Here is a 26,203-nt window from a genome sequence, read left to right on the forward strand (position 1 = left end):
ACTTTGGGGTTTAATTTTGCAGCTAAAATGAAGTCCAAGAAATATAATGACTTCAACAGTCAATTATGGATATTCACTAGTTCTAAAAAAAGAAGTCCTAGCACATCTCAAGTAGACATATAAATGGACACATGCAAAGTCAACAGTCAGCTTGAAAACTATGGTCAAACAGCACAACTGTTTTTACTTGGATACCTGTTTTGTTTGGAAAAGGATTGTGTTATGAGATTCTGTGTCTGGATTTGAGAGGTCATGTGATCTGTAGAATCAATACTACAAAAGGCTTTACAATTTTACTGCATTTTTTTGGAACTTTGTGTTTTATATTTCTCCTGCCACACATTCTGATGGCAGGCTCACAACAGTGTGTTATAGTTCTCATATAATTGGGAAATCTGTGATATACACTTTTTTATTTTAGGAACACAGTGTTATAGTTCTGTCTTAAACACTGTTCTCTTACTAACTTTGCCAATGAAAAAGTGTGGTTTTATCGAAGTCATTCTTTCTTTATCTTTTATTTATAAGCCTAGTTTGTGCTAAAAAAGTATTTCTAACTAAATAAATTCTAATTAAAACTTAATTCAGTTTTAACTGAACAAGTGCAGATCCCTTTTATAGAATCCCCCAAGTTGCTTTAATGTATGTCATTTTAACTGAGGATATGGTTTACAGAAACATTTCTTTCATTGACTTCTGTCTCAAGTAGGTCTCACTCTGGACACCCATTCTCACCCATGTTCCTATCGTAATTGGGCTGGTTGGTTGTGTGATCATGTGAAGGATTGGATCAGTATTCTATCACAGTTCACCAAACAACCCTGCGGACACTTGCATTACCATGATGGAGGAAGAAGTTATGGGTCAGAAACAGGAGGCAGGAGGTCATGGAAGTTTTTCTGTCCGTGTTCATATTCTTATCCTTACTGTGAGATAGAATACATTCATTTCCTCAACTTTGACTGACGTTTCATTGAGTGAATCCGTGGAATTTTTTTCCAACTTCAATGAAAAACACTATTGTTAAACTTACAACAACAGCTAAGAAACATAAATATATATTCAAGTCAATGAAAAGTAATTAGATAAGCTCTCTGACATCAGATTCGATGTCATTTGATTATTTATCCAGAAAGGAAGCTTCAAGTGTAGGAAAGCTAGGTTTCCAGAAACATAGTAATGAATTGCAGCACATCTTTACCAGTTCTTTTTGACCCAGTGAAAAGCTGCCTTGCTAGTTAATTTGTATGAAAGCAATGTGTTTTAACTTTCAGTTTCTAAGTCAAGCTTGAGGTGAATAGCTGGGAAAAAAAATCTTTTTACGTAAAAAATAGACATACTGGATTTATAAGTCTTTGAAATATGAACAGTATTCATAGAACCCCTCTATGCCTTTATTTCCAGGAAAAAATGCAGCTGCACTTCAGTGTATCAAAATTCAGAGTAAAATGCATGCTGAAATCCAACTTACATAATTTATCTTGTAACTTTGGCAGGAAGCAAAAAAAAAAAATCTTAAATAATGATGTTGTCTTTACACCAATCATCTTAAGATGTCTTTCTCAATAAACTGAGGAAAAAAAAAGCAAACAAAACCTTCAGGGAGAATGTCCTTTTTTTTTTTGTTAAGCAGCACTTTGTAACAGCTCTGATAGTTATATTCTGTGGCTGCAGTTTAACTTGGGATGTAAACATTCAAGCTTCTGATAGTCCATTGCTTACATATGCTGCAGTTGTATAAAGTTACTTATAATGTCAGCAAGAACTGCGGACAGGGATAGAGAGGTGAACAGTGGCATCCCCAAGTCAGTTTCTTAAGGCTGTGTGGTTGTAAAGACAGCAGTGGAGCATGGCACTCGGAACTAGGACCCTGCTTTAGTAGTTTCACCTGAAAGTCTAAAGTGTCAGTTGGCCAGAACTCCTGTCTCCACAGAAGTCGGTGAAAGAACAACTGTAGCAAAGTGTGGGTTCTACAGTATACATGATGTAGTCTATTTATTCATGTATATATCCACACGCACGCATGCACACACATACACACACTGAGCAGTCAAGGCACTTCCTTTTCAGAAAAACCTTTAGACTGCAGAATTATGCCATTTCTAAGCTATTTATGCAGTATCTATCGGTCAGTAGGATATACGTTAAAGAAAAAACTTTGTGCTTCCAGGAAGAGGAATAGATCTCTGTGCATTTCTACAGTTGCATATGCAGTTGGAGGTGGTTTATTAGGCCATTATTAGATGTGTAATTTAATAGTTCAAAATAAAAGACAATTTGACGTTTGGCAAAAATAATAAGATTTAGCATGTTCGGTGTTTATAAATGACTTTTTTAAGATGTTGAAGTTAATCGTGAATTTTGGGTCATGACAAACTGTAGGCTCAAATGCTAGCTTTTAGATTTCTTAAATTACCTACTGCCTGGGGCAAAACCTGCCATTTTATTTACATCTGTGTGGTGTGTAGCATATTACAAGACTTTTACTTACACAGCATCAGAAGCTGTTTTGAAAAATTTGGACTTCAGAATGTGTGTCTGTCTCTTACAGCTGGCCGTATGCATGTATGTTTGTGTGTGGATGTCCCTGCACAGCTGTGTGTTAATTCTTTTGTTCTAAAAGATATCTAAGCTCAAAGTAGATAGGCAGAGTTCCTTCCTTTAGCTACTCTAGGAATTAATCAGTTAAAAATCCTCAAGTATGCAAATGTTGTGTACAATGCAAAGCCGTCCAATTTTCCTTTTCAAATAACTGCATTACTGCAGATCTCTAGATCAACAAAAAGTGGAAAATTTCTACTACCAAAAAACTTACATGAGCCAAGGAAAATATTTTGCTATAAAGGGCTGTGGAAGCTAGTTATACTTTTTTAAAAAAAGCCCAACAAAACTAAGATACATAGTAAGTTGTGTAAAAGGGAAAAAAGTTGTAATATTTGCCTATAGTCAAGGAACTGTTGGAATATATGACTTAACGTTTGTTTTTTTTAATATTTCTTAATATTTGGAATTAATATTTGGAGTATATAACTAAGGTCAGACTTCAATTTCTTGTGTATTAGAGATATGAGATAGCCTCAGGTGCAGAGAAAGTAAAGTGAAGTCCATCTGATTTCCAAATACAAAGCTAAATTTTATTGAATTGCATCAAGTTACAGTTTTGTAGATACCCTAGAATTTAGTACGTTAGTGTCAGAAATTATCACCCTAGGGCATGTTCTAGAAAACTTCTGTTTCTGTGGTTTTTAGTGTCTGAATATTATATTACAGGATGAGTTTATTGTAATATATTGGTTGAGTTTTTGTAATTTCAGTTTCATTAAAACTCCACTTGAAGAAGAATCTTAATACTTGGAAATCAGTATAAAAAGTAGTACCTGCCCTGCTGTCTGTGTGTTTCCTCTAATGTCCTATAGTACATTTAACTTATTCTGTAAGACTTTACTACAACTATTGATCATCAGTTTGCTTTGGAATTGTGAAGCAATCGAGGCACTCCAAAGCAGTATTTATCTCACAGAGTTGCAGTCTCTGGAATGGAGAACAACTGTAAAAGTTCCCTACCTGTTTGTTTTTCTTTTCTTCATTGTCCTTGCATGTCATTCTGAATTATCCAGTGACGACCTGCCTATATACAGATACGGTTGTGTATTGCCTGGGTACCTCAGTTGTGAGTCTTTTTCATGGCAAAACTTTTTGATAAAAATCCATTAAGTCACAATGAGCATATAATCTTGTTTTGTGAGAATATCCATGCTTGTACCTTTGAGTCAAGGAGCATGAAAAATGTATAACATACTCCAAGCATCTCTGACGCATGAGTATTCATTTGGTGGTGCAGAAATCTATGTGTTCCAAATACAGAAGAAAGTATACCCAAATCAAATATGTTGGGAAATATATAAGGAACCACAGACTGCAGTGGTTTATCTCTGCTACCCATCTTGTCTGTCTACCAGAAATTAGACTAGCTCCTCGTTCCAGGTCTGAATACTCAGTGGAACCTGGCAGTGGATGAAGCTAGACCTGCAGGTAGGCCACAGCTACAGCCAGGCAGAGAAAGAGGAAAATGAGAGAGTCTAGCAATCCAGAGCCATTTCATGGGTCATCAAATGAAACGATGTCGAAACAGTCTCTTGCCAGAGAAAGATATGTTGGTCAGACAGAGCAAAACTGAGTGCCCTGAAACTAATGTGGAATGATCTGGTTAACCAGTGACATTTACATAATTAATTTATAGAGCATAATTTGACATCTCTGAATTTCGAGTTGCGTAGATAACTGATATAAATCACAGTGGTAGTGGAAGAAGGCGTTTGTCCTGGTTTCGGCTGGGACAGAGTTAGTTTTTCTTTTTATCAGCTAGAAAAGCTTTGTGTTTTGGGTTAGTATGGGATTTGTTATGAGAAGAACGTTGATAGCACACTGATGTTTATAGTTGGTGCTCAGACATCAAGGACCTTTCAGCTTCCTGTGTTCTTCCCAGTGTGCAGGAGCACAACAGGCTCGGGGGCAGCATGGCTGGGACAACTCCTCTTATGATTTGAATTTAGACTTAAGATTGAGGGCCGGATTGCCTGGTGAAGTGTTCCATATCATGTAATGTCATGGCCAGTGTATAGCTGAGGGTTGACTGAGAAGTTCAGAATTCTCTTCTGAGGGCTCTCTTGGGCTTGGTCTCTCAGAGTTCTGTCTCTCTCACTCTCTTGCTGGCATTGCAGTGTCAGGACTTTTCTGGTTTGGGATTGCTAGCCAGGACAGGACAGGCATTTGTCACCAGGGGGTGAGCAATTACACTGTGCATCACTTGTTTGTATATATTATTATACATATTTTCATATAATATTCTTAATATTTTGTCATTAATACTTTTAATTTATTATTACTATTATTATTAAATTGTTCTTATCTCAACCCACGAGTCTCCATCCCTTTTCCCCTTTAATTCTCTTCCCCAGCCCTCAGATGGTGAGGGAGAGTGCATGGCATTTGGTTGCCAGCCAGGTCAAACCATGACAGTGTTATATACTGTTATAAACTCATGTTTGCCTTCCAGGTATTTTTTACACAGTACAAAACAGCACACAATAATATTCTTGAAAATATCCTTGCAGTAGATACTTATTTGTATTTTACTTTGAAGCATGGGAGCAACACGCTCTTCATTTTGCAAAAATAGCTCAATAGCACTCAGTTAATGAAGCAGCAGCAGTCTGGAAATCTGGGAAGCTGCCAGCAAGATTTCTGTTTTTCTGCTTGAAATCCAGTTTGTACACATATTTCAGAGTTTTGACATTTTTTTTTGTATTTTATAGCAAAGCGCTGTGTTTCTAGCTAGTTTCCACTGCGGTGGTGTATATATAGTTACATATACTGTTTCCTTTTCCTTGGCACTTTTCCTTTCCTTACAGAAAGGCTCTCCTGGTTATATTGCTAACTGGAATCATGGCCGGTTGGTTGCTTTTAAAAAATCTCATTGTACAGGTTTCTGTATTGGTTTTAAATAGGATCAGATGTTTTGTCTTTCTAATGAATCTGATGAATTCACTCTGAGGGCGGTGAAGCACTGTAACAGGTTGCCCCGAGAAGCTGTGGGTGCCCCATCCCTGGAAGTGTTGAAGGCCAGGCTGAATGAGGCTTTGAGCAAGCTGGTGAGTGGAAGGTGTCCCTGCCCATGGCAGAGGAGTTGGAACCAGATGATCTTTAAGGTCCCTTCCAACCCAAACCATTCTATGATTCTATGAATTGTCTTTTGTCTTCATAATGTCACCTTCCTGACTTGTGCTGCAAGTGTAGAAATGAATTGAGGCAAAGAAGTGCTGTCAGGTGCTGGTAGTTTTATCACAGTCCTGCACTGAACCGTACAAATGAATGAAATGGCCAAAAGAACTACTGGAAAGAAAGTGACCTATTATCCTGTTACAAAAGTCAGTTTTATTCCAAATCTTTACAAAACTAAAACAGACTTTATTTTTTCAGATGAAATTGTGAAAATTTATGTGAGCACATATATCTCAAAGAAGTCCTAAAGCCAGCTTTGTCATATATAGGATAGTTTTATATTGTGTTTTGCAGAAATAAATGTGAACTTGCTCTGCCTCTGCGCTGGGCCTGCTGGACTCTGTCGGAACATAATGAATATGGTGATAGTTTGAGCTAGCAGTGACAGCCTCAGCCTGGAGCTATTGAAGGTTTTTGGTTGTTTATAGCCTTTTGCAAGGGTGTAAAGTGATCCTCCTCTGTGTAGTCAGTTTGGTGGGTTCTTTCATTTTGGACAGAAGAATGAACGTTTTATGCCTTATAGTCTACCTTTTTGATACGCAGACTCCCCATTTAGTTTCATGGAAAAGATAGTGAGTTGTCTTGGTCATAATTATAAATATCTATATAGAAGGAAAACAGCTGATAGTAGTGGATCCTTTAGTTACCAAATAGAAGCATAAAATGCAGTGATCAAAAGTTGAAGGTAAATAAATTAAAAATATTAATTAATTACTTCAAAATTTTTGATTCATTAAAATTTTGAACAATGTATCTAGGGTAGGAGGAGTATTCTATCATCTGAATTCTTTAATTGCCATTTTTTTCTGTATACCTCAGGCATAATTTCTGAACTGGTATGGGAATTATTGAAAAGGCCTACAACCTGTGATTTGTAGGAGGTCGGAATAGCTCACAGGAGCTTGACTGGAAACTCTCTGAACATCTTGGTAAGACCTCTTGCCCTGAATTTCATCGTTAGAAATCTCGTTAGCCAACCACAGAGATCAGATAGGGGAGAAATGAGGCACCTGTGTTCCCCATAGTGCTCTCTTCCCCATGAAAGAGAAACTTAAGTCAAATGTGACATAACAGGAAGTAGCAAAAAATAAATAAAACGTTTTAAAACAGAGAAGCTCCATGTCATCTCTCTATTCGAAAAGGGGAAAAAAAACGTAAAAACCCAAACCAAGTCTCAATTTATCATGTTTTGGAAAGAAAATAAATGGTTCTGGAAGGAAGAGCAATGTTAATGAGTCTGCCATAACCCTGATGGTAATTTTGTAGCTATGTATCAGGTTATTAGGTTTCTTTCCAAAATAATTCTGTGTTCAGAGAGTCTTAGCAGAATGGGGAGTTCACTAAGACTTTGGGTAGTATCTGTTGCTCAGATAGACTTCTAAACTCCAGGAAGCTTGTCTATATACCCCAAATTCAAGGCTTTGCTAAAATTTCTATTCAAGAAACACTGATACTAAAGGTAGTCTTTAGCATATGCAGAAATACCAAGCAATTACTGTCAGCAGACTTAAGATGACACCTTTTTTTCAAGAAATGCCCTTTGAAAATTTTGCAGATGGTGACAGTGTATCTCAAATATGCTATTTTCTACCACCAAAACCAGTACTGTACTGCAACAGGCACAACTTAGTTAAAGGATCAGTTATCTTTAGTAATTATCATAACTTTGCAATCAAGAAGATGCAAAAACATAGAGTCAGTCGTTCTAGTTCGATGATTTGATTTTAATGTCAGGATAAACTGTTGTCCATGCAACTAAATGAAGGAAAAGGGAATGATGGGAATTCTTACCCATTTTTCTATTATATACATTTAGTTCAGGAACTCCAGAATATTTACCTCGATAATATGATACTGTCTTCTAATTACTGGACTTAAACTTCTAGACCAAGTAGATAATATTTATATCTGGCTTGTTTAATTACTGACTACTTATGTGATTTAGTTTTATTTATTCAGTGTATATGATTTAATTAGAAAAATTACTAAAATTTTGTTAAATGATCTGTTAATAGTTACATTTGAAAACCTTTACCCTCTCAGTGCTAATCTCCTTCAGTATTTATTGTTTGTTTCCTGTGGAGTCTAGCTTTGCTCGTTAAGCTCTCTGCATTGTGATGCAAACACATTTAAGTATCTCAAGACATTGCATTTTCCGTAGGTACTGTAGGTTAACAAGTCAAGTCTGACAACTGGCTGTAAATGATTTCATGTTGCACAAGTCTGCCTTATAAGCAAAAATCTTAACCTCTGTTTTAGCGTTCAGAGCATGTAATCCAAAATCAAAGAATGTGCAAAAGACTACAGACAATGAATTGCTAAAATAACTGTAATGATGCACAGTTCCACAATCACCCTTTTCTCTCTGCTGAAGAACCCTGCATATAATAAGGCGATTCTCCACCTGGCAAATTCTAATGTCAGTTTTTCTTAATTACACGTATGTTAGAAGATGCACTGTGGTCAGCTCTATATAAAAACAGTATAATGCTTCCATTATAGTTGGACATACACATTGAAACACAAATAGATTCTTTGCTTATCTGTGTTCCTGGCTTGAGGCCAGTAGCTTTCCTGCCTTTTATTAGTTGCAGCATAATCTAAAATAGAGGCTGAATAAAATAATTGAGCAAGAATATAGCTTCAGATAATATTGTCTGTGTGCCCAGCTCTGTCTTTCCCTTTTCTACCTCTCCCTAGGGGAAAAGCAGTTATCGTCCTTATGCTAAATCCAGTTCCTATCCACAGCAATCATGTAAATCTTGGCATCAGTCTCACAGCAGAATAAAAAGTCAAATCAGCAGGAAACTTCCACATAGAGCAACAGGCAGCCCCAGGTGGAAAAAAAAACAACAAAAAAATATCCTATCAAACTCTTCCATTTATTTTCTCTCAAAAATAAGAGCTCTACTCATTAGAAATACTCAGGTTTTCTTGTAATTTTTAAGATAATATGCCTTCAAAGAGTAACAACTCGTTATTCAGCAAGCTTGCCAGCCTTTCAAAGCCTTTTATTTCAAAGCTTCTTTCTCAATAAACAAATCTATAAAGAGAACAAATTGAAGTTTCTGCTTTTCCTAGTGTTTTGCATAGAGGCTGCAGAAGCTGTCTTCTCTCAAAATGGGTCAGACCTCAAATTATAGATTTAAAGTAACCAAAAATCATTGCATGTAGCTGGTGGGATGGATTTTATGTATTTTATATACAGACTGACTCTAAAGCCACAAAAAAAAATATTTTTAATTGAAAATTCAATATATTGGACCAAAACCCCAAGGTATCCTTTATTATTACAGACCTACATATTAAAAAATATTACTAGTAATTTGATTAGGAGTATTTTAAATGTTTAGAGATAGGCAAAGGGAGACTAAGTATTATACGAATAACTATCTTATAAATGTGTTGACAACACATAAAACTAAAAGTGAGGTTTGTAATATAATCTGAATCTGTACATATTGAACTGATGTACAAAATATCTTTGTATCCAGTTATTACATTCCGCAAGAGCTTACTTCAGAGTGAATTAGTCCTTCAAGGCATTAGGAGGCACTGTCTTATTTATACTAAACTGACTTGCCCTTCCCAAAATGAGAGAATCATAGAATGGCATAGGCTGGAAGGGACCTTAGAGATCATCTAATCCAAAAAGATCGAGCAGTCAAGCTGAGTTGCTAGGATAATACCTATACTGAAGGTCTTTTAACACAGTATTTCTGCCAGATCCAATAGTCACAGCAATAATGAGAGCAACATCCTGGAGAATCAGAATTGCACGCATTTTGCTACTTTGTTCATCTAAACATGAATACTAAGCTTTGTGAAAAACCACAGCACCCTGTGTACGTCAGTACTCCCATTGTTACTAACACCATGAAATCACTGCCACAGTTAGCTATAGGCGACAAACTATCTTCCAGTACAGCCCGAGAGGACAGGTAAGCAAGTTAGATCAAGACGTAACAGTAACACACCATGTACAAAATAGCTTTCAGTGGTACTAAAATTAGTATATTCAGTGGAATATATCAGAAAACATGCTTACGAAGTCAGTATCCACAAATAGAGTAAATTACGAGCAGAAGCTCTTAGCATGTATCAGAGGGGACAACTTTATGTTTTGGTTATTTGAAATTGGCACTAATGTTCACTTTTTCAGGGTCAAATTTTATGTGAGTCTGCAAGATCAAAGGGCAAAAGTACTGTAAGTTCCTGTTTTTTTCTAATTCTTGCTACTTTCATATCTCGTGCACGAGTTTATCTCTAAACTTTAATGCTTTTTTGTTCTCTTTGTTGTGTCTTTTAACCAAGCTTGTACTTGCACAGAAGTTACAAACATGAGTTTAAGAAGTCTGAGGTAGAGCACAATAAAGAACAATTTCCAACATCAGAGATGAAGAAATATACTGTATTTTAAGTGGGGGCCCTTTAAATGAATATAAAACTAAATATATCAATGCTGACACGACTGCATGTTTTATGTCTACTAACCTTGGAATTTTATTTTAAGGCAGATGACTCATCATATTGTTCTGTCATCTAAAGGAATGATAGACTAGCATCTGCCAAAGGCCGTTTTGGTAGTGCTTGCCACCTAGTGGATTACTGCTTGTCTATACATATGATAAGGATCATCTGCTACAAAAATACTTGAAAATCTGCTTATTAATCACACTATTTAATAATATCCTGCAGACTTTGCGTACTGCTAGATGGCAATTTTTTTGTTGGAATGAAATGCTAGTGAGAATTGAAATAAAAATTGCAAGCATTTTCACAACTTTAATCCATTTTCTCATAGCTCTCTTTATAGCTATTGTTTGACTTGGTGATCGGCAAAAGATGGAATTTGAGAGCCAATGAGTAGTCAGTATACATGGCCATGGACTCAACGGTAAACTCAAGCCCCAAGCTAACTTATCTTGATTGGTAGTATGTGATCACCATCTTTGGCAAACATAAGTGAGCTCATTGAAATTTATACTAGTTGCTTCTGCTTCTTCTATTAGAGTTAGCTGTGGCCTTTTCATTTTTGTTACAGCAAAAGTTCTGATATGTTTATGGTAGTAACTGGATTTTCTCAACTTTACCTCCTCTCTTCTGTTAGCTGTATTGCTTGGAATGGTTGTCACCCATTTTTTTGACCTGGGCTTCAGTCTCTTCCTGTATAGTAATTTACCCTTCATTACTGCCCACGACTCTTACAGAGACCATAAGCGTTGCTTATACCATTAACATGAGGAAAAAATCTGTACGTAAGTTATGAAGGTTCCATCAAGTACGTACAAAAAAACCTTCTCCACACAAATGCAGTCCTTCTGCCAAAATTTTGAGTCCCCTCTTTCAAGTGTGAATACAATTGAGCTTTTTTTTTTTTTAGAAAGCTGTATTTTCTCATAGTACAAATCTGTACTCAGTGGTATCATAAGCTTGAAAAATCATTTTTATTAATATACAAAAAAGAATAAGGAAAATAGACATTGTAATTACACATTTTCTTTCATCTACAAATAAGTACCATAAGTAACAAAACAATTTAATAATTCTTTAAGCTCTTGTGAATGATTAGAAACAGAGGAAAGAATTTTCTGAAATAGAAGCAAAAAAAAGTCTTCTGAAATAGAAAATATTTGGCAATATCTTTTAGTCTTTCAATAAAATATCCATGTAAACAAGTAATCCATATTTACAATATCATCTGCAATCTTCTTGGTTACATGTAGTAACAAGTGTACATGTAATTACTGTACATTCAATTTTAAAATCTAATTTGCACCATCATTTCTCAGTTTCATCAATGTTGGAAAAAACACTGTTCTGCTTCAGTGTGCAGTACTGCATGACAGCATGTAAATACATTAAAAATTTTTTTTTTTTCAGGCATCTTAAAAAAATAGCACTTTCAATGTTAGGGTTTGTAATTTCCTATGTTTTTATAGGAATCCAAATTTGGACCAATCATGTCCCTGTAAAAACAACAATGTAAAAGATTTCCAAACATGCAGAAAAATCCTGATAAAAAAGCTAGAGTTCTACCTTCCATTTATATCTTTGAAAAGACACCTTTTTATTTCCTGTGTTGCTACTATTACACATAAATACAGGTAAGAAAAGTTGCATGAAAGGAAAGTTAATGGAAGGTCACTTTGAGATGCAGCTTTAGGAATATGGGGGTTTTCCCCCAGAAAATTACTGTCCAAAGTCCTATTGTTTAGCACTTGAACTAACCTCCTATGTTGCAAGGATACTTAAAGACCTTTTTAATCAGTTTAGAACAGAAGACAAAAGTCTGTAGTATGTTGAGTCTGTTCCAAACTGCACACACCAAGGTTGAGCAAGGTTTAGGAGCTCACAGCTACTGCATCTCACGGGGACCTTCCAAAGACCTACGCAGCCAAGAGCCCACAGTTCGTACACATGAGATATCACTGATATGATAGTTTCCCAGAATGGAATCTTCCAGCTCCCACTGAGTTATCACGTTTAACCTCAAAGTTGAAAAACAAAATACAGTCTGGCAGACTACCCTCAACAGGTTGCTAATCCTTCATTTTCAATTAGATTCATATCATCAGAATAGAGAAGTGAAGAAATGCCACCATTCTTTTTCAAGTATCATTACTGTTGAAAAGTACATGGAATAAAATGGAAAACAGAAGGCATACTGGTTACTATAGCTTAACTTTAACAGCATACAGAACCATTCCCCTAAAAGCTGTTGATTTCAATGCATCCAGGTCAGTGTTGTAACAAAAGAAATCACAGATTTTGTAGGGTTTTTTTCCTAATACATTGTACAGTTAGAGTTTCTTCCGGAACAATCCTTAGACAAGTGACTACCTTCCACACAAACACACACTTTTATTAGACAACTTAGTACTATGCAAGGATTGAATGAGCTCGTTTTCATAGCTGGATGAGACACAGTAGAGGCCAACACATACCAACTGAAAACGCTGTTGCCTGAGGGAGTGCAGTATAGAAAGCTAGCATAGTAAATTACTAGAATAGTTGAGTTCATTTATTCACTTCACCTGTTATACTTCAAAAGTGTTAATAGAGCATCTCTCACAGACTAAATGTGCATTCACCAGATGTAAGATGCTTACTGATTTCACCAAAAAAGCAGACTTGTTGAGCAGGACATAATGAGATCAGAAGAAAAGAAGACAGCACAGTTTAGTGTTCTCCAGAACCTACTGCAAATCCCTCTTCCTACTTAATGTTCAGTACATAAATTTGTAATAGGATGCATAAAATAATCATGTTGTGTCAGTTCAGCACTAATGTCATGTAAAACAAGTGCTCGTTTTTCTCTCAGAAAGCTGCTATCATTATTATTTGGATTTTATGCTGATGCTGTGTAGAACAATTTTAGGCAAGACAGATAATTGTGTGGAACTTGAAAAAGAGGGAAAAAGCTGTCCGATCCATTGCACATATATAGGGGGACTGGAGGAGTACTCACACAATAGGATAGTATTTCTTCTGTCATACTCGAATTCTACACTAAGGCATTTAAAAGCAGGTATTTTCTCAAATGAAACAATACACCAATGCTAGGTGGGTCCCAGTCATCCACAAACATATATATAAATGAAAACATAGAACTCTGGGATTGTAGTCCTTGAGTACCAAATGGAGGAGCAAAAAAGTTCTTCAAATGATTTACTATGCTAGCTTTCTATACTGCATTCACCAAATAATTAAATGTTATTACAAATCAAGTAACAGGAACTGAGGTGCTTCTTGTCAGAGAAGATCCAAAATAACTCATGACCGAAATTGTTTGTACTAACACAACACTGAACTACAAAAGTTACATATTTGCTGACGTGTAATGTGTTTAAACATTTTAAAAAGCTGCAGTAGATAAAAATTCATGTAGCCTTAAAAAAAATAGGAAATTATATGCTGTCTGAAACAGTCTATATTGCAACACAAACAGTGGTAAATTTGGACTTGTAGTGGGCTCTGCAGCTTTTACAAGAGATTATAATAGAAAGGCTCATCATTTTGGACATACACGATCAAAATAATCTACTGTAATTATTCTTCTATAGTAGTAAAAATATCAGTATTGTTTATATCTGTGAAAATAATGAATGAGTATAATACATTAACACTCTGATTACTGGAAAGAGCTATAAAAGTAAAGTGCCAGTAGAGGATCAAACTGATACGTTCAGATTAAAATCAGACACGTTCTGATTAAAAAACCAACCAAACAAAAACCCTGGAAGTTTTTAAAGGGAACATAACATTTAATGACCATTTCAGGCAAACTTTCATTGCTTTTTTTTAATTCAGAATTTTAGACTAAACATTTTTATGGTGCAACTCTGCAAAGTGCCGAATGACCTCAAATCCCATAGATCTTAGCAGCTGGTGAGGGGGTTAATCATCTTGAGAAATCAGGGCTTTAAAACAGTCAATATTACCAGAAAAATTATGTGTGACCAACTAAATTCTGCTGTCTGGTATGCTTCATGACTCTGATTCATAACCTGCAAAAATCATTCAGAGCAAAATTTAGTCTCAATCTTGTTAACTTTTCAGGACTAAAAGAGATACAAGCACTAAATTAAGAAGTGATACAGAGAACATTTTCCAATTAAGTGATTTTACGTTATGTGATGTCATTCACGCTCTCATTTTTTAAACGAGGACTGAGCATGAACCAATATCATATGTTTCGGACTTACTGGAATTTAAATTCATTTGCAGAAAACTTGAGTATCTTTGAGCAAGCCATACTGAAAGTAAAACCCCAACCTATTCATATATCAATATAGCTAAATTGGAAAGAACCAGGAGGGTTTGGCAGTATAGTAGCATTGTTATTCTATGTATTTTCTTTACATAGTTGATCTTTGGCCTGCTTCATCAAGCTTGAGGTTTTGTTTTCTGTCTGCTTCACTATTAATCCTCAGATCAGATTTATCTGCATTACTGCCGTCTGTCATTGTGGATTCTGCTTCTGTGCCTTCAGGAGTCTCTCCAATGGGCCCCAGAACTTTAGCATTCTCTTCTGGGGGGCGCTTCCAGTGGGGCCTGCTTGCCATCCACAAAATAAGCGCACCAAATATGACCAGCAAAAGACCAAGACAGTTGACAAAAGTTGCCTCTGGTGGGGATGCACTATATGAAGGATTTTGCCTTTGAAAGGGAAAAAAAAAAAAGAAAAGGTCAGTTGTTTAAAGACAATCCTGGTCTAAAAACAACAGTCTCCTGCTAGGTAGGAGGCCTTTTCAAAACAAAACAAAACAAAACAATGTCCTGATTCTAGATGGTTATTATTCTGTGCAAAGAGAAGTACAGTTCGCAATGAATAACGTTAATAAAAAAGTGAAAAAAAAAATACTTACAATGAAAATAGAAGCTTTTCTGTGATTCCCATGAGAGCTGTTGCAATCACTGTTGCAAAGATGGTAAGACCTGAATAAACATGTATTGGCATGAGAGCTGCTCGGAGAGGAACTGGAGCAAAAGGGAGCAGAAAGACAGCGAAACCCAAGAAAAGCTAAACACAAAACAGATTCATAGTTAAATCTCTATGGGAAACAAGCTGCACTTCTCAAGCAGAATAAAAATAATCATAAATATTCCGAGATATTTTCAGGTAAAAATTTGAAAAGAATTGGCATTTTTATTTCTGAATGTGTTTCCCTTCAAAACTAAAGAAATAATTCTGGATTAGCACCTACGAAGCAGACATGAAATATTTTATAAATAATCCCACTTACTATCAGTGTCCAAATTTATTGGTAATGCTAAAACTGCAACCAAACTAAGTACTGGAAACAAAAGTTTTCAGTGTTACTAACTCAGTAATATATTGAAGATGTGAGTAGCTACATTTATTACAGTCTTTTCAAGTCCTAGCCTCTGCTTCTGTTACAGATTTACACATAAATGAAGATCAGAGGCAGTCTAACCTTCTGACCTGAGTGGACTAAATAATTTTACCTTGTTACAGTTTTAGTCAAATTAAAGGACTTCAGAAGGGCAATGGTCTCTCAATATATCAATCAGTTGGCATTTACAGAGTGAAGATGTGTGTGGGTGACATAAAGTTATACAAGGGACATCAGTCCTCCCAGTAGTGCTAATTTTGTGAGGGAGAATAACCCATCATGTCACGTGGTTGCAGTCAGAGGCTTGCCCAGTCATACTGAGGTTGCATCCCGTCTTTAGTTTGTTCTCACTGCGGCTGCTAGATTAGAAATTTTGCATGAATTTGTATTTCATCTTGCTTTAACTTCCAGTCTTAGTCTTTGTTTTGTCTTTCCATGCCAGATTAAAGAGCCTGGTATTTTCTCCCCGGGAAGCTTTTTAATAGACCATAATCAAGTCATCTCTTAATCTTCTACATTAAAAAACCTGTATTCCATAGTATTTCATATTAGTGTCACTAATGCCATATATGGAGTTTCAAAGTCTCTTATCAGAGAATTTACTTTTCCTGTTGTCACAGCATTGTGAGAACTCATTTTGAGCTTCATGTCATCTTTGAGTACTTCTTTCCAGAGACACTGCTTTCCAAGAGACAGTCTCCATTTTGCATTTCTGCCCTATTCTTAAATGTATGTCCTTGTGCTATACTGTATTAACATACATTTGGCTTAAATACAATACATTTACAGTACTGTTCCTGTAGATATAGTATTATGTGAGCATCCCCCTCAATGATTTTTCAATTCTGAGATTGATATGCCATTTCTGGCAAACTGTGTCTTCTTCATTAACAGAGATACTACTTTATGACTATTTTTTAACAATAGTGCTCAATCACTTAACAAACATCAGTTTCTGACTGGAGACTCACATCACAGTTTGGAGGAAGTAATACCACAGTTCTATTGATGAGACAGGCAAGGCATTAAGTGCCATTGATCACGTTTATAGTAGCAAAATGAAAAGTAGAATTAAGATCTTATTCACAATTCTTTATTTTAACCATGAGAAAAAATGCTGATACTAAGTAAAGTGGCAGCAGACATTTTCCTGAAATAACTGCATTGTTAAGACAAGGAAGATCTTAACACCGTTCCTTCTTATTCATTAGCTGTTGTTCACCTATAAAGAATATACTCAACAATGCTGCAATATACTTTATTTTTATAAGTGTTAAAAACACTATTTTGACACTATTTCCTGTACCTCCTAGCCTGAGCAATGAAGGATAAAAGTCCAGAACTCAAATTCCTCAGCTGGTGATTTTCTGTGCTTGATCACCAGATAACTAAGTCTTATGTTTTCTTTTCAGTGTTTTGTCAAAAAAAATAAGAACGACAATTTGAAGGAACAAAATAAATTTCCATCATGCAATAATAAAATATAGGGAATTCAGAATGCATATGCAGCAACATCACATCTGTATGTGCACACTAAATGTCAGGGCATGCCTGCTCTTCTTCTATGCTGAACGCAAAACACACTGGGTTAGCTCATTTTAGATTATGATAACTCTAATTCTCTGCCAATAGGAGCACTTAAAAGCATTCACATGAACATTTATCAACGTTTTGCTGATTCAGGAAAACTGGTTAGCCAGTAGTAGCTCATTCAGATGTCAGATCCTTTAGATCTGCACAGCTCCCTGGTGCACTTGTTCTGCTGATAAACAAAGTCTTGAGGCCAAGAAATGACTACTTAAAAATTATGACAGCTGGAAAAAAAGAAAAACAATTACTTCATTTAAGACTTCCTTAATAAAAGTGCTAACTGTTTAAATATGGTGCCAACAAACCAAATCACTTTAACTTCAGCAGTTTAGAGACCTTAGAAGCACCATATAACTGAATAGTAAATAAACTGCCATTATCCCAACAAATAAACAAAATATGCTTTAAAATACGTTTTTCATTGAAGTCAATGATCCAGATTTTGCACATTTACATGCTAATTTGCCAAATCACAGAATGTACAATGGGTATCCAGTAGTATATTAGTGAAGGCCTGTTGTGCCTGAATTACTTAACGCATTCTTCAAATTTACAACCTGTTTATAAATACAGTTGGATTCTGACCTGGAGAGAATAAAATATAATAGCAATCAGCCCAATCCAGCTGTGCAGACTGTACATGTTAGGAATGTTACTGGCATTGTGGTAGTCAAACGCAGCGACCGTAGCAACAATTGCAAGAATCATAGCTACAGTATTTAATCCAGCATGTATGCACTTCATGAGGAGTTTGCTGCACTTCCAGGTCCAGGGCAACCTGTACACAATAATAGCTGAAGAAAGAACAGAAACAAGATTTTATGCCTTATAGAATAACTTTTCTTAGATTTTAATAATCATGCATCATTCATATAGTTCCATTGTAAATTACAGGAAAATCCAATCTTTAATCCTCTAAAAAAGTCTTATTAAAAGGCTTTTTCTCCTACACATAAGCATAGCATATTCCAAATACACAACTGACGCTTAAATATAGTTTTTAGGGAGATTTCTTCCTAATTTAAAAAAAACCCTTAAGCGTGTTTCAAAAAAAGAACAGTAAACAACTTGGCATCATCTTTTCCTCATTCCTTAAATTGATCTAACAGGGACCCTGCACAGGATTTTGATTTTTCTGCTACTAGTCAGACTGAAGGAATAGGGCCCAATTCTTATATTCAGAAGACCACCTATTAAGAAAGGCTAAAATTTTTGTGTAGCATTTTTCTTTGGTGCATAAGATGCTGTCATCTAGTTGATTAAACTTCCAGAATCACTATCAAACTCCCTAGTCTCTCGTACGCCTAGTCTCAGATCTCTATCTGGGCCATGAATTTTCTGGGCTGTTTCCCACAAGCAGGATCACAGAAAAGCAAGGAATACAGACTCATGGTTTGGACACTTGTTAACAATACCATACATTAGTGTGTCACGTGCTGCAGCCCGGGACATATGCATGATAGCACAATTTGGTTTAATCCTCTTTCCATGAGGGCTATATGTGATGTTATACATTGCAACCTGAGCACATCTGAGTGTTTATCACTGCAAAAAGACATGGTCCCCTTTACCTTTTTTTTCCCTTCTCGTAACTGGTGCTTTTCTGACTAACAGGAGGAAGCAAGACAATCTGGGGAATAAAGGGGAGAGGAGGAGGAAGATTCTGGTTTCAGTGGTGCAAGCTCTTAAAAACTGACTCAGATGTGATGTGTAATTTCATCTTCAAATTAAAGTAGGCTGGGTTAAAAGCACTGTCTATGCTTAGCCTGTGTCTGGGGCTAAACAACAGCCAGCTGTTCTATTACACAGTGACTCCTCCCCACTTCAGAAGGGGAATCAGGAAAAGGAAGGAAGACCTGTGGGTTGAGATAAGGACTATTTAATAATTGAAATAAAATTAAAAATAGCAATGATAAGGATAATAATAATAATAATATATACAGACAAGTGATGTACAGTGCAATTGCTCACCACCCCTTTACCAATGTCCAGCCTGTTCCTGGCTAGTGATCCTGGAGCAGGAAAATCTCAAAACCACAATCCCAGAAGAGAGAGAGCAGGCCTTGGGAGCGGAATGACCTGTGACCTTCCAGAGATCGTTCCCAACAAACTCCAATTTATAAGTAAGCATGATGTTACATGGTATGGAATACCCATTTGCCAGTTCAGGTGTCAATCGCCCTGACCACGCTCCCCCAGGTTCTCCGACATCTAGGTCATGAGCAAAAACAAGTTGAAAAATCCTTGATCACTATGGATACCTGCATACCATGGCTGGCTACAAACTAAAACAAAGTGTCTTATCAACTTTGTTATCACAGAATCGAGTGCTATCACAGAATTGAGTGCTGCAGTCTTCTTAAAAATGCAGCTTCCTTTAGAAAGGTAGCTTTTCTGAACAGAAAATTGATGCTATGATTCCATCCCAGCGAAATCAGGACAAGCATATACACAGTTACAGCATTTTTAGTGGTGATATGCTAACGCAGTCCTGCGAAGAACTTTTTCTATGTACAGTATCACTACACCACTACTACTGTTAAGAGATTTGACAGTCTAGACATCCTTAGACGACACAGCTTCTTCACTCAGATCTCACTCCTGTTTTGAGCTGATTTAAAGCATGTCACATAGGACAGAGGGAACTTGCAATATCTTGTGTGTGGCATGGGACACCTGTTCTTCATCAAATGTACAAAGCAAAATTCTAGAGTTAGCTCTCCAGTATTTTTGACTGGGATGTGCTGCAGCAAGGTGTGATGGATTGCTCATGAGATGCCTCCTATCCTAGGAGCACTGGGGGTGCACTGCCCAGCACCTCACAGCTGCCAGAAAGGAATGTTCCTCTTCACTCCTATTTCCTCTCCTACTCCTTGGCTGATCCTGTTACTTATCTTCAGCAAGTTCTGAATGCCCACTAGATTCTTTGGGAACCACTTTAACACCGAATGGACAAGTTTATGATTTCAAAGGGACTCAAACTAAGCTCATCAAGCGAGCTGTCTCTTCACAAGTTGCCTGTGATGAGACCCTTACAGCTCAGCAGTCATTTGCCCTTCCAATTCTTGAGAATTCTGCAGCCCATTTGATGTTAGAAACTCCAAGAGTTAGCTATTTTTCCTTTGAACAGATGTTTTGTTAGGTTTGAAGCAGATATAATCATGTTTGTCAGAGCAAGCGTTATCTTTAGATGTGATTTCAAGATGAAAGACTATGTTTACTTCAAAATAGATTTGCACTCCTTCTCCTTGGTCTTGCACATTGTCCACCATCTCCCTTCTCCCATCTATGGCACTTCTGAGACCCTTTGTGCAGGCAATTCAACTTTCTATTCTGGCAAAAACTGTACTTGGAATGGGTAGGTGGGTGTTAGTTTTCTGCTAGTTGAGTTAATTCAGTTTATGGCTCTGACAAGGGGCAGAGCTGGCACAGAAAAAAACCCAAAACAGTAGGAAGATAAAGTCTAAGTCAAGGAGAAAGCTGAAAGGGAGAAGTGGAGGAAAAATGTAGGAATATTTCAGCCACAGTGAGCTGTTAGATTGTCTCACCCACCAAAGTAATTTCATTCACACAGAGGAAATTTAATTGACTCTGTAACACCACATAGTAATGTGGCAGAGCAGTGCTTCTCTTTTCTCTGTAAGAACTCTTAATAACATTCCTGTTGTATTCCTTTGCTAATATACTGCTGACATTAGGCTACATCCTCATGTTTTAAGCCTGTTTAAAATAGAAGTTATATGATATTTATAAACCATATATGACGAGGAATATTAAAGCATCTTCCAAGATTCATAGTGTCAACCTACGACTTTATTGTGTAATTTACATGTGACTCATAAGCAATAGAAGACTGATTTGAGGATGGGAGACAAATACTAGCCCCACCCTCCTTGTTCTGACTCACTCGCTATTCAATTTTCCACAACCCCAAAAACCACCAGGCTGCTCCTCAGTCTGCAACAGAGCTTGTCACACCTCTGTAGAAAAAAATACTCTTTTATTAGGTGAGTAAAGGGAAATTCTCAAACATCATTCATTCCATATTATATATTGATGGGTTCCTTAATTAGTTTTTTGGGAGAGAATCATTTGCAGGCCAAACATGGACTAGCATGCACATACTCCTTTGGAGCATGCCCTGGTGTCTACAGTCATTGTTCAACATTTCCACATGTAAAATAAGTAAGGAATTCTATTTAACCTACTAATCACACTACTATTGCTTTAAGCCCTTCTTAAAACTCACTCTTCCTCATGTTTTTTTCCTGTCTTATTATTTTAAAAAATGTTGCTGTACTAATATGTGCACAGTCTTTTATTGCCTGTGGTTTTTCCCCCGCCTTTTGTCATAACTGGTGCTTTAAATCTAGGAAATCATCTGGACAATTACTGTGCACCGACAGTGTTTTGTCAGGTATCATTTACTTATAGGTGCTGATCGACAAATAGCAAGCATTAATATTAACATGCCTACAGCTTTTTCATTTGATTGACAAGATATATACCACACTTTTATCAGGGCACATCCGCTTCCCAATATGCACGTTATTATAGTCATCCCTTCTGCCTCCCACAGACCAACAATACCACATTTCTATCCTTTGTATAGACTTTAATGAACTCAGGAAACAGCTGATTTGGTTATTATTTCAAATCCTTCACACAAATTTAACCAAGATATTTATTAGCTATTCCTTTCTACTTTTAACTACTTAAAGGCTTCTTTTTCTTGTATATGCGCAAAGAGGTACCCTATTCCCGAGTCTCATCCAAATTACTTCGATTTCAGTGGCAGACTTCTGTCAGCCAAATTTGAATCAGATTTGCAGTGCTATCTTATCTGTTGATATTTCATCTGATTTACTACAAAACTCCTTCAGTCTCTGACTTTGCTTTTCTTGTTAGATAATAAGATTTCCTCCCCAGCATAATGTTCTATTATCAATTAATTCCTTGCATATGTTCCCTTTTATTTTTTGAGCTGTGGTAAATTTCCATTTCTGTTACAGATATTCTTACCTACTCGAGGCTTGAGGCAATATCCTTACTCTCTGACACAGAGAAAAATGGAATTTCAGAGGGAAAAAAAGAAAATGGGTAGGAAAAAGCTGCAGAAAACCTCCTCCTATTTTCTTCAAAAAGTCTATACTTATATAAAATACAGTAGTTTGATCACAGGAAGTAGAATATATCTTAGTGAAGTCAAGAGGTGATTCTTATTCCTTATTTATAGCCTGAAGATACACTTCCCATGACCTATTGAGCAATATTATGTAAACCAAGTTCAAAATACTGTTTATTGCTCAATAGTAATTTGTAACTTGAAGCCACAAAGCTGAGAACACACCCCACTCTCATTGAAAAAAATGAAGTTTGCAGTGTGTGTTCTAATCACAACATTCCCTTGGTAGATAGAACTAGGGAGCCACCCATTCCTCCTGCATCTTCCAGCCTCTGACTGGCTGAGCTCCCGCGAGGAGTGAGCGAGCGAGTAAGTGCACATGTGATACAAACAACATGTTCCACTGGAATGAATGTCCGGATGTGCTGGACAAGTTTTCTGGCTGGACGAATGCAATATATCGTTCAGCGGTGAAGCAAATGTAAATAAGGTTATTAAAAGCTAAATTCTAAGTTTGTCTAGATAAAATTCTAGTTTGTTTTCTAATACAAAAGAAAAATACTCCTGCTTACATTTATACTGCAAGTCTCCAGAGTTCTTCATTACCTAAGAACAGTAAAATCTTCCCTGTCCTCTCCCCTCAAAAATCAGTGGTAAAACTATAGGAGAATTTTCACTGTTCTCTGCAGTATTTATTTCCCCTTCTTGGAGAGTTGTTTCACTTAGTTCTTTTCATATTGAAACTAACAAGAATTTTGTCAATGACTTTATAAAAAATTAGTGTTAGCACCTGTTACCCGAGTCAAATTTCCCCATTAGTTTTTATGTCATTAGCATAAATTAACACTCCCAACTGTCAGGATTTTTAAGGTACAGTCCAGTGCCCTTATTTTTGCAATGTTTAGCTCCACTTTAAATATATTCACAGGCTAGATAAGCCTCTCTGTGGTGCTCTATCATTATCTGCTTTCTAAACTTTACTGAGAGCACTGTATTTTTCTGTCCTAAATTGATACCGTTTATTAACTACTATGTGTCTAATTTGGTTGCTTTCTTGCAATTAGCCAGTTACGCTAACAGGAAACACCCAGTTCAAACTGCAGTACTCCTCTTGGCCTCAAGGAACAATCCTTTTGCTTAAGACCTAACATACTAATTGTATGGGATGGAAAAAAAGATACCGTTCATGTTGTAAGTGTAATGGGAAACATTTAAGAGTCAGTCCAAAGCTGAACCCTATGCAATCAAAAGTTCATACACTCTATGAAATGACAAAAACCACTACCGCATCATAATCATTGTGTTATTTAGAAAGCAGAATTAAGAATGAATTTAAAATACATATTTTACAAAATAATTTGTGCCAAGTCTGGGCTGATGAATTGCATTTTAAGGATGCTTATGGTGCTGTGTTTTGTCTGGCACAAACCCCGTTCCTGGATCCAGCTTCAGTGGTACTGAACTTTCCTTTCTCCTCTTGGGACACAGGAGAGAGCCAAAAGAGAGGGAGCCAAAAGAGAGAAACTTTCCTAGGGCAGCATTTCTGGCATTTTGGTTCTCAACTTGCATAAATTCAGGCTGACTAGGAAAACACACCTCGCGACCATTACTCAAACTGCGACGCAATCCCAGGCCAGGGTAAACAAGTGCTTGCAGAAAAAAACATATATAACAGTTTCGGCTTATTACAAGGGACTCTTTGTCCCTTCCCGGGGAGCGCTGGCTTTTCCTAAACCGCTCCCGCCCGTACACCGCGGACCGCTGCGCTCTCGCTGTCACCCGCTACCGGCCGCGGGCCGTCCCGGCAGCTCTGCCCAGCGCCCCGCCGCCCCGGTCCCCCCGCCGCCCCGCCTCGGCCCCCTCCGCCCCACAGCCCCGGGGCCGGGCTCCTGACGCACCGATGCCCTGGATGAAGACGAATCCCGTGACGATGAGGACGGGGTGCCAGTTGAACTCCCGCGTGCTGCCGTCCCAGCTCAGCCCGTCGCGGTAGTGGAGGACCCAGACGAGGGAAAAGATGACCGACATGAAGCCGACCAGCAGCGCCGAGACCAGCAGCGCCAAGAAGCGCCCGTAGCCCTCCATCTTCCGCGCCCCGTGCACGGCAGCGAGCGCCGCGAAGGAGGGGCCGGGCCCGGGCCCCGGCCGGCGGAGCGGCGGGCGGTGCCGCCCGCAGCGCGCTGCCCACCCGGCGGGGACGCCGCCCCTGCGGGGCGGGAGGAGGGCGGCTCTCCGCGCCCCGGCGCCCTGCCCGCCGGCGGCTCGGCGTCCCTCGGCGGTCTCAAGAGTTGTTTTTTTCGCGAGGAGGGTGTTGCGGTTTTTGGTTGGTTTGTTTGTTTGTGTTTAAAGCGGCTTTTACGAGCTTGCCGGGCGTTTCTTTGCCGAGCGTTCAGCGCTGCGCCTTAGACAAGACGTTCCCGTGTCAGCTCGTCCCCTGCCGGGGCGCCGGCCCCGCGGCTCTCCCCGCTCCCCCTCCCGGCACTGCCGTCAGCGAGGTGATGTGCGGCTTTTGTGCACGTGGTTGTAGTGGAGGGTGGCGGGTGTGAAGGGGGAGGACACTCATAGGCAACAGGAATTTACGGACCTGCCATAAAGATAAGCCAACACAGCCATAAACTCTAAGATAAAAAGCAGGAACGCTACAGGGCGTAGCGCGGCAGTTTTTGCGCGGCAGTTTGTGCGGTGTGCACCCAGGCAGAGGAGCTTATCTGCTTAGTGTCAGAGCTCCAGGAGGGGATGAGTAGGTTGGGAAGTATCAGGGAGTGCAAGAGAGAGAGAAACTACTGGAATCACACCCCACCTTCCCTGGGACAGGCCCAACAGGCAGACAGGATGCATGATATGTAGCATCCTCTATCCTCTCGCCACCTGGCTGAACACAGCGACTTCAGGGATAGGGGGCAATGGCGACAAGTTCCTGCCTGGTGCAGCAGGCACGTCTCCTCTGTGACTTCCCCACCTGCCCAGTGCCCTTGTGTAATAGGTATGAGGCTTTGCAAGTGGAACCAAACAATGATGAGGATGATGGTTCATCTAGCTCGGAGGTGTCACTGAAGTTAAGTCGGCCTACGCCTTGCATCAAAACTGCTTCCATAAAGAAAAAAAAGGCAGGTCATTGTCGTAGGAGACTCCCTTCTGGAGAGAACAGAAGGCCCAATATGCAGACCGGACCAACTTCTTAGGGAAACCTGCTGCCTGCTTGGGGCCTGGGTTAAATAAAGACTTGAAGAGAAAGCTTCCTACCCTGGTACAGCCCTCAGATTATTGTCCATTAGTGATTTTTCAGACAGGCAGCGATGAATTTGCAACAAGAAGTCCGAGGGTGATCAAGAAAGACTTCAGGGCATTGGGACAACTGGTTAAGGGATTAGGAGCACAAGTAACATCCTCCTCTATCCTTCCAGTTGCAGGGAATAATGAGGGAAGAAATAGGAAGAGCCAGCAGATCGATACCTGGCTCTGAGCCTTGTGTCACCAGCAGAATTTTTGGTTTTTTGATCAGGGGTTGGTTTACACACTAAGCCGGCTGGCATCAGACAGGGTACACGTGTCTCAAAGAGGGAAAGGATCTTTGCACAGGAGTTAGCAGGGTTCATTGAAAGAGCTTTAAACTAGATTTGAAGGGGGAAGGGGATAAAACCAGTTTCGCTAGAGATAAGCCTGGGGGCGGCATGCCAGCGTTTGAGGGATGGTGTGTTAACAAGGTCCTTTGGTCTGCCATCTCGGTGGAGGTAGGGGATGGAGATCCATGCAGCAGCAAAGATGCAAGAGTTGTTGATGTGTTAGAAACCACGGAAGTGCCTGAGAATGGTCACATTCACATTAGAGCTTCTCCCTCGAAAAAGGT

At 38.3% G+C, this 26,203-nt stretch overlaps 1 protein-coding gene across 1 annotated transcript; it reads right to left on the bottom strand.

Moving 5' to 3' along the window:
• Window positions 1-14,115: 14,115 nt before the first annotated feature.
• Window positions 14,116-24,462, bottom strand: CYBRD1 (cytochrome b reductase 1). Its single transcript, XM_086615528.1, has 4 exons — window positions 24,255-24,462; window positions 17,817-18,025; window positions 15,153-15,307; window positions 14,116-14,943 (listed from the first exon to the last, which is right to left on the bottom strand). The coding sequence occupies exons 1-4, from the start codon at window positions 24,439-24,441 to the stop codon at window positions 14,643-14,645; spliced, it is 852 nt and encodes a 283-aa protein (XP_086471654.1). The 5' UTR covers window positions 24,442-24,462; the 3' UTR covers window positions 14,116-14,642.
• Between the last annotated feature and the right edge of the window lie 1,741 nt (window positions 24,463-26,203).

This window comes from Tauraco erythrolophus, chromosome 8 (assembly GCF_009769465.1).
Source record: "Tauraco erythrolophus isolate bTauEry1 chromosome 8, bTauEry1.pri, whole genome shotgun sequence".
Taxonomy (NCBI): Eukaryota; Metazoa; Chordata; class Aves; order Musophagiformes; family Musophagidae; genus Tauraco; species Tauraco erythrolophus.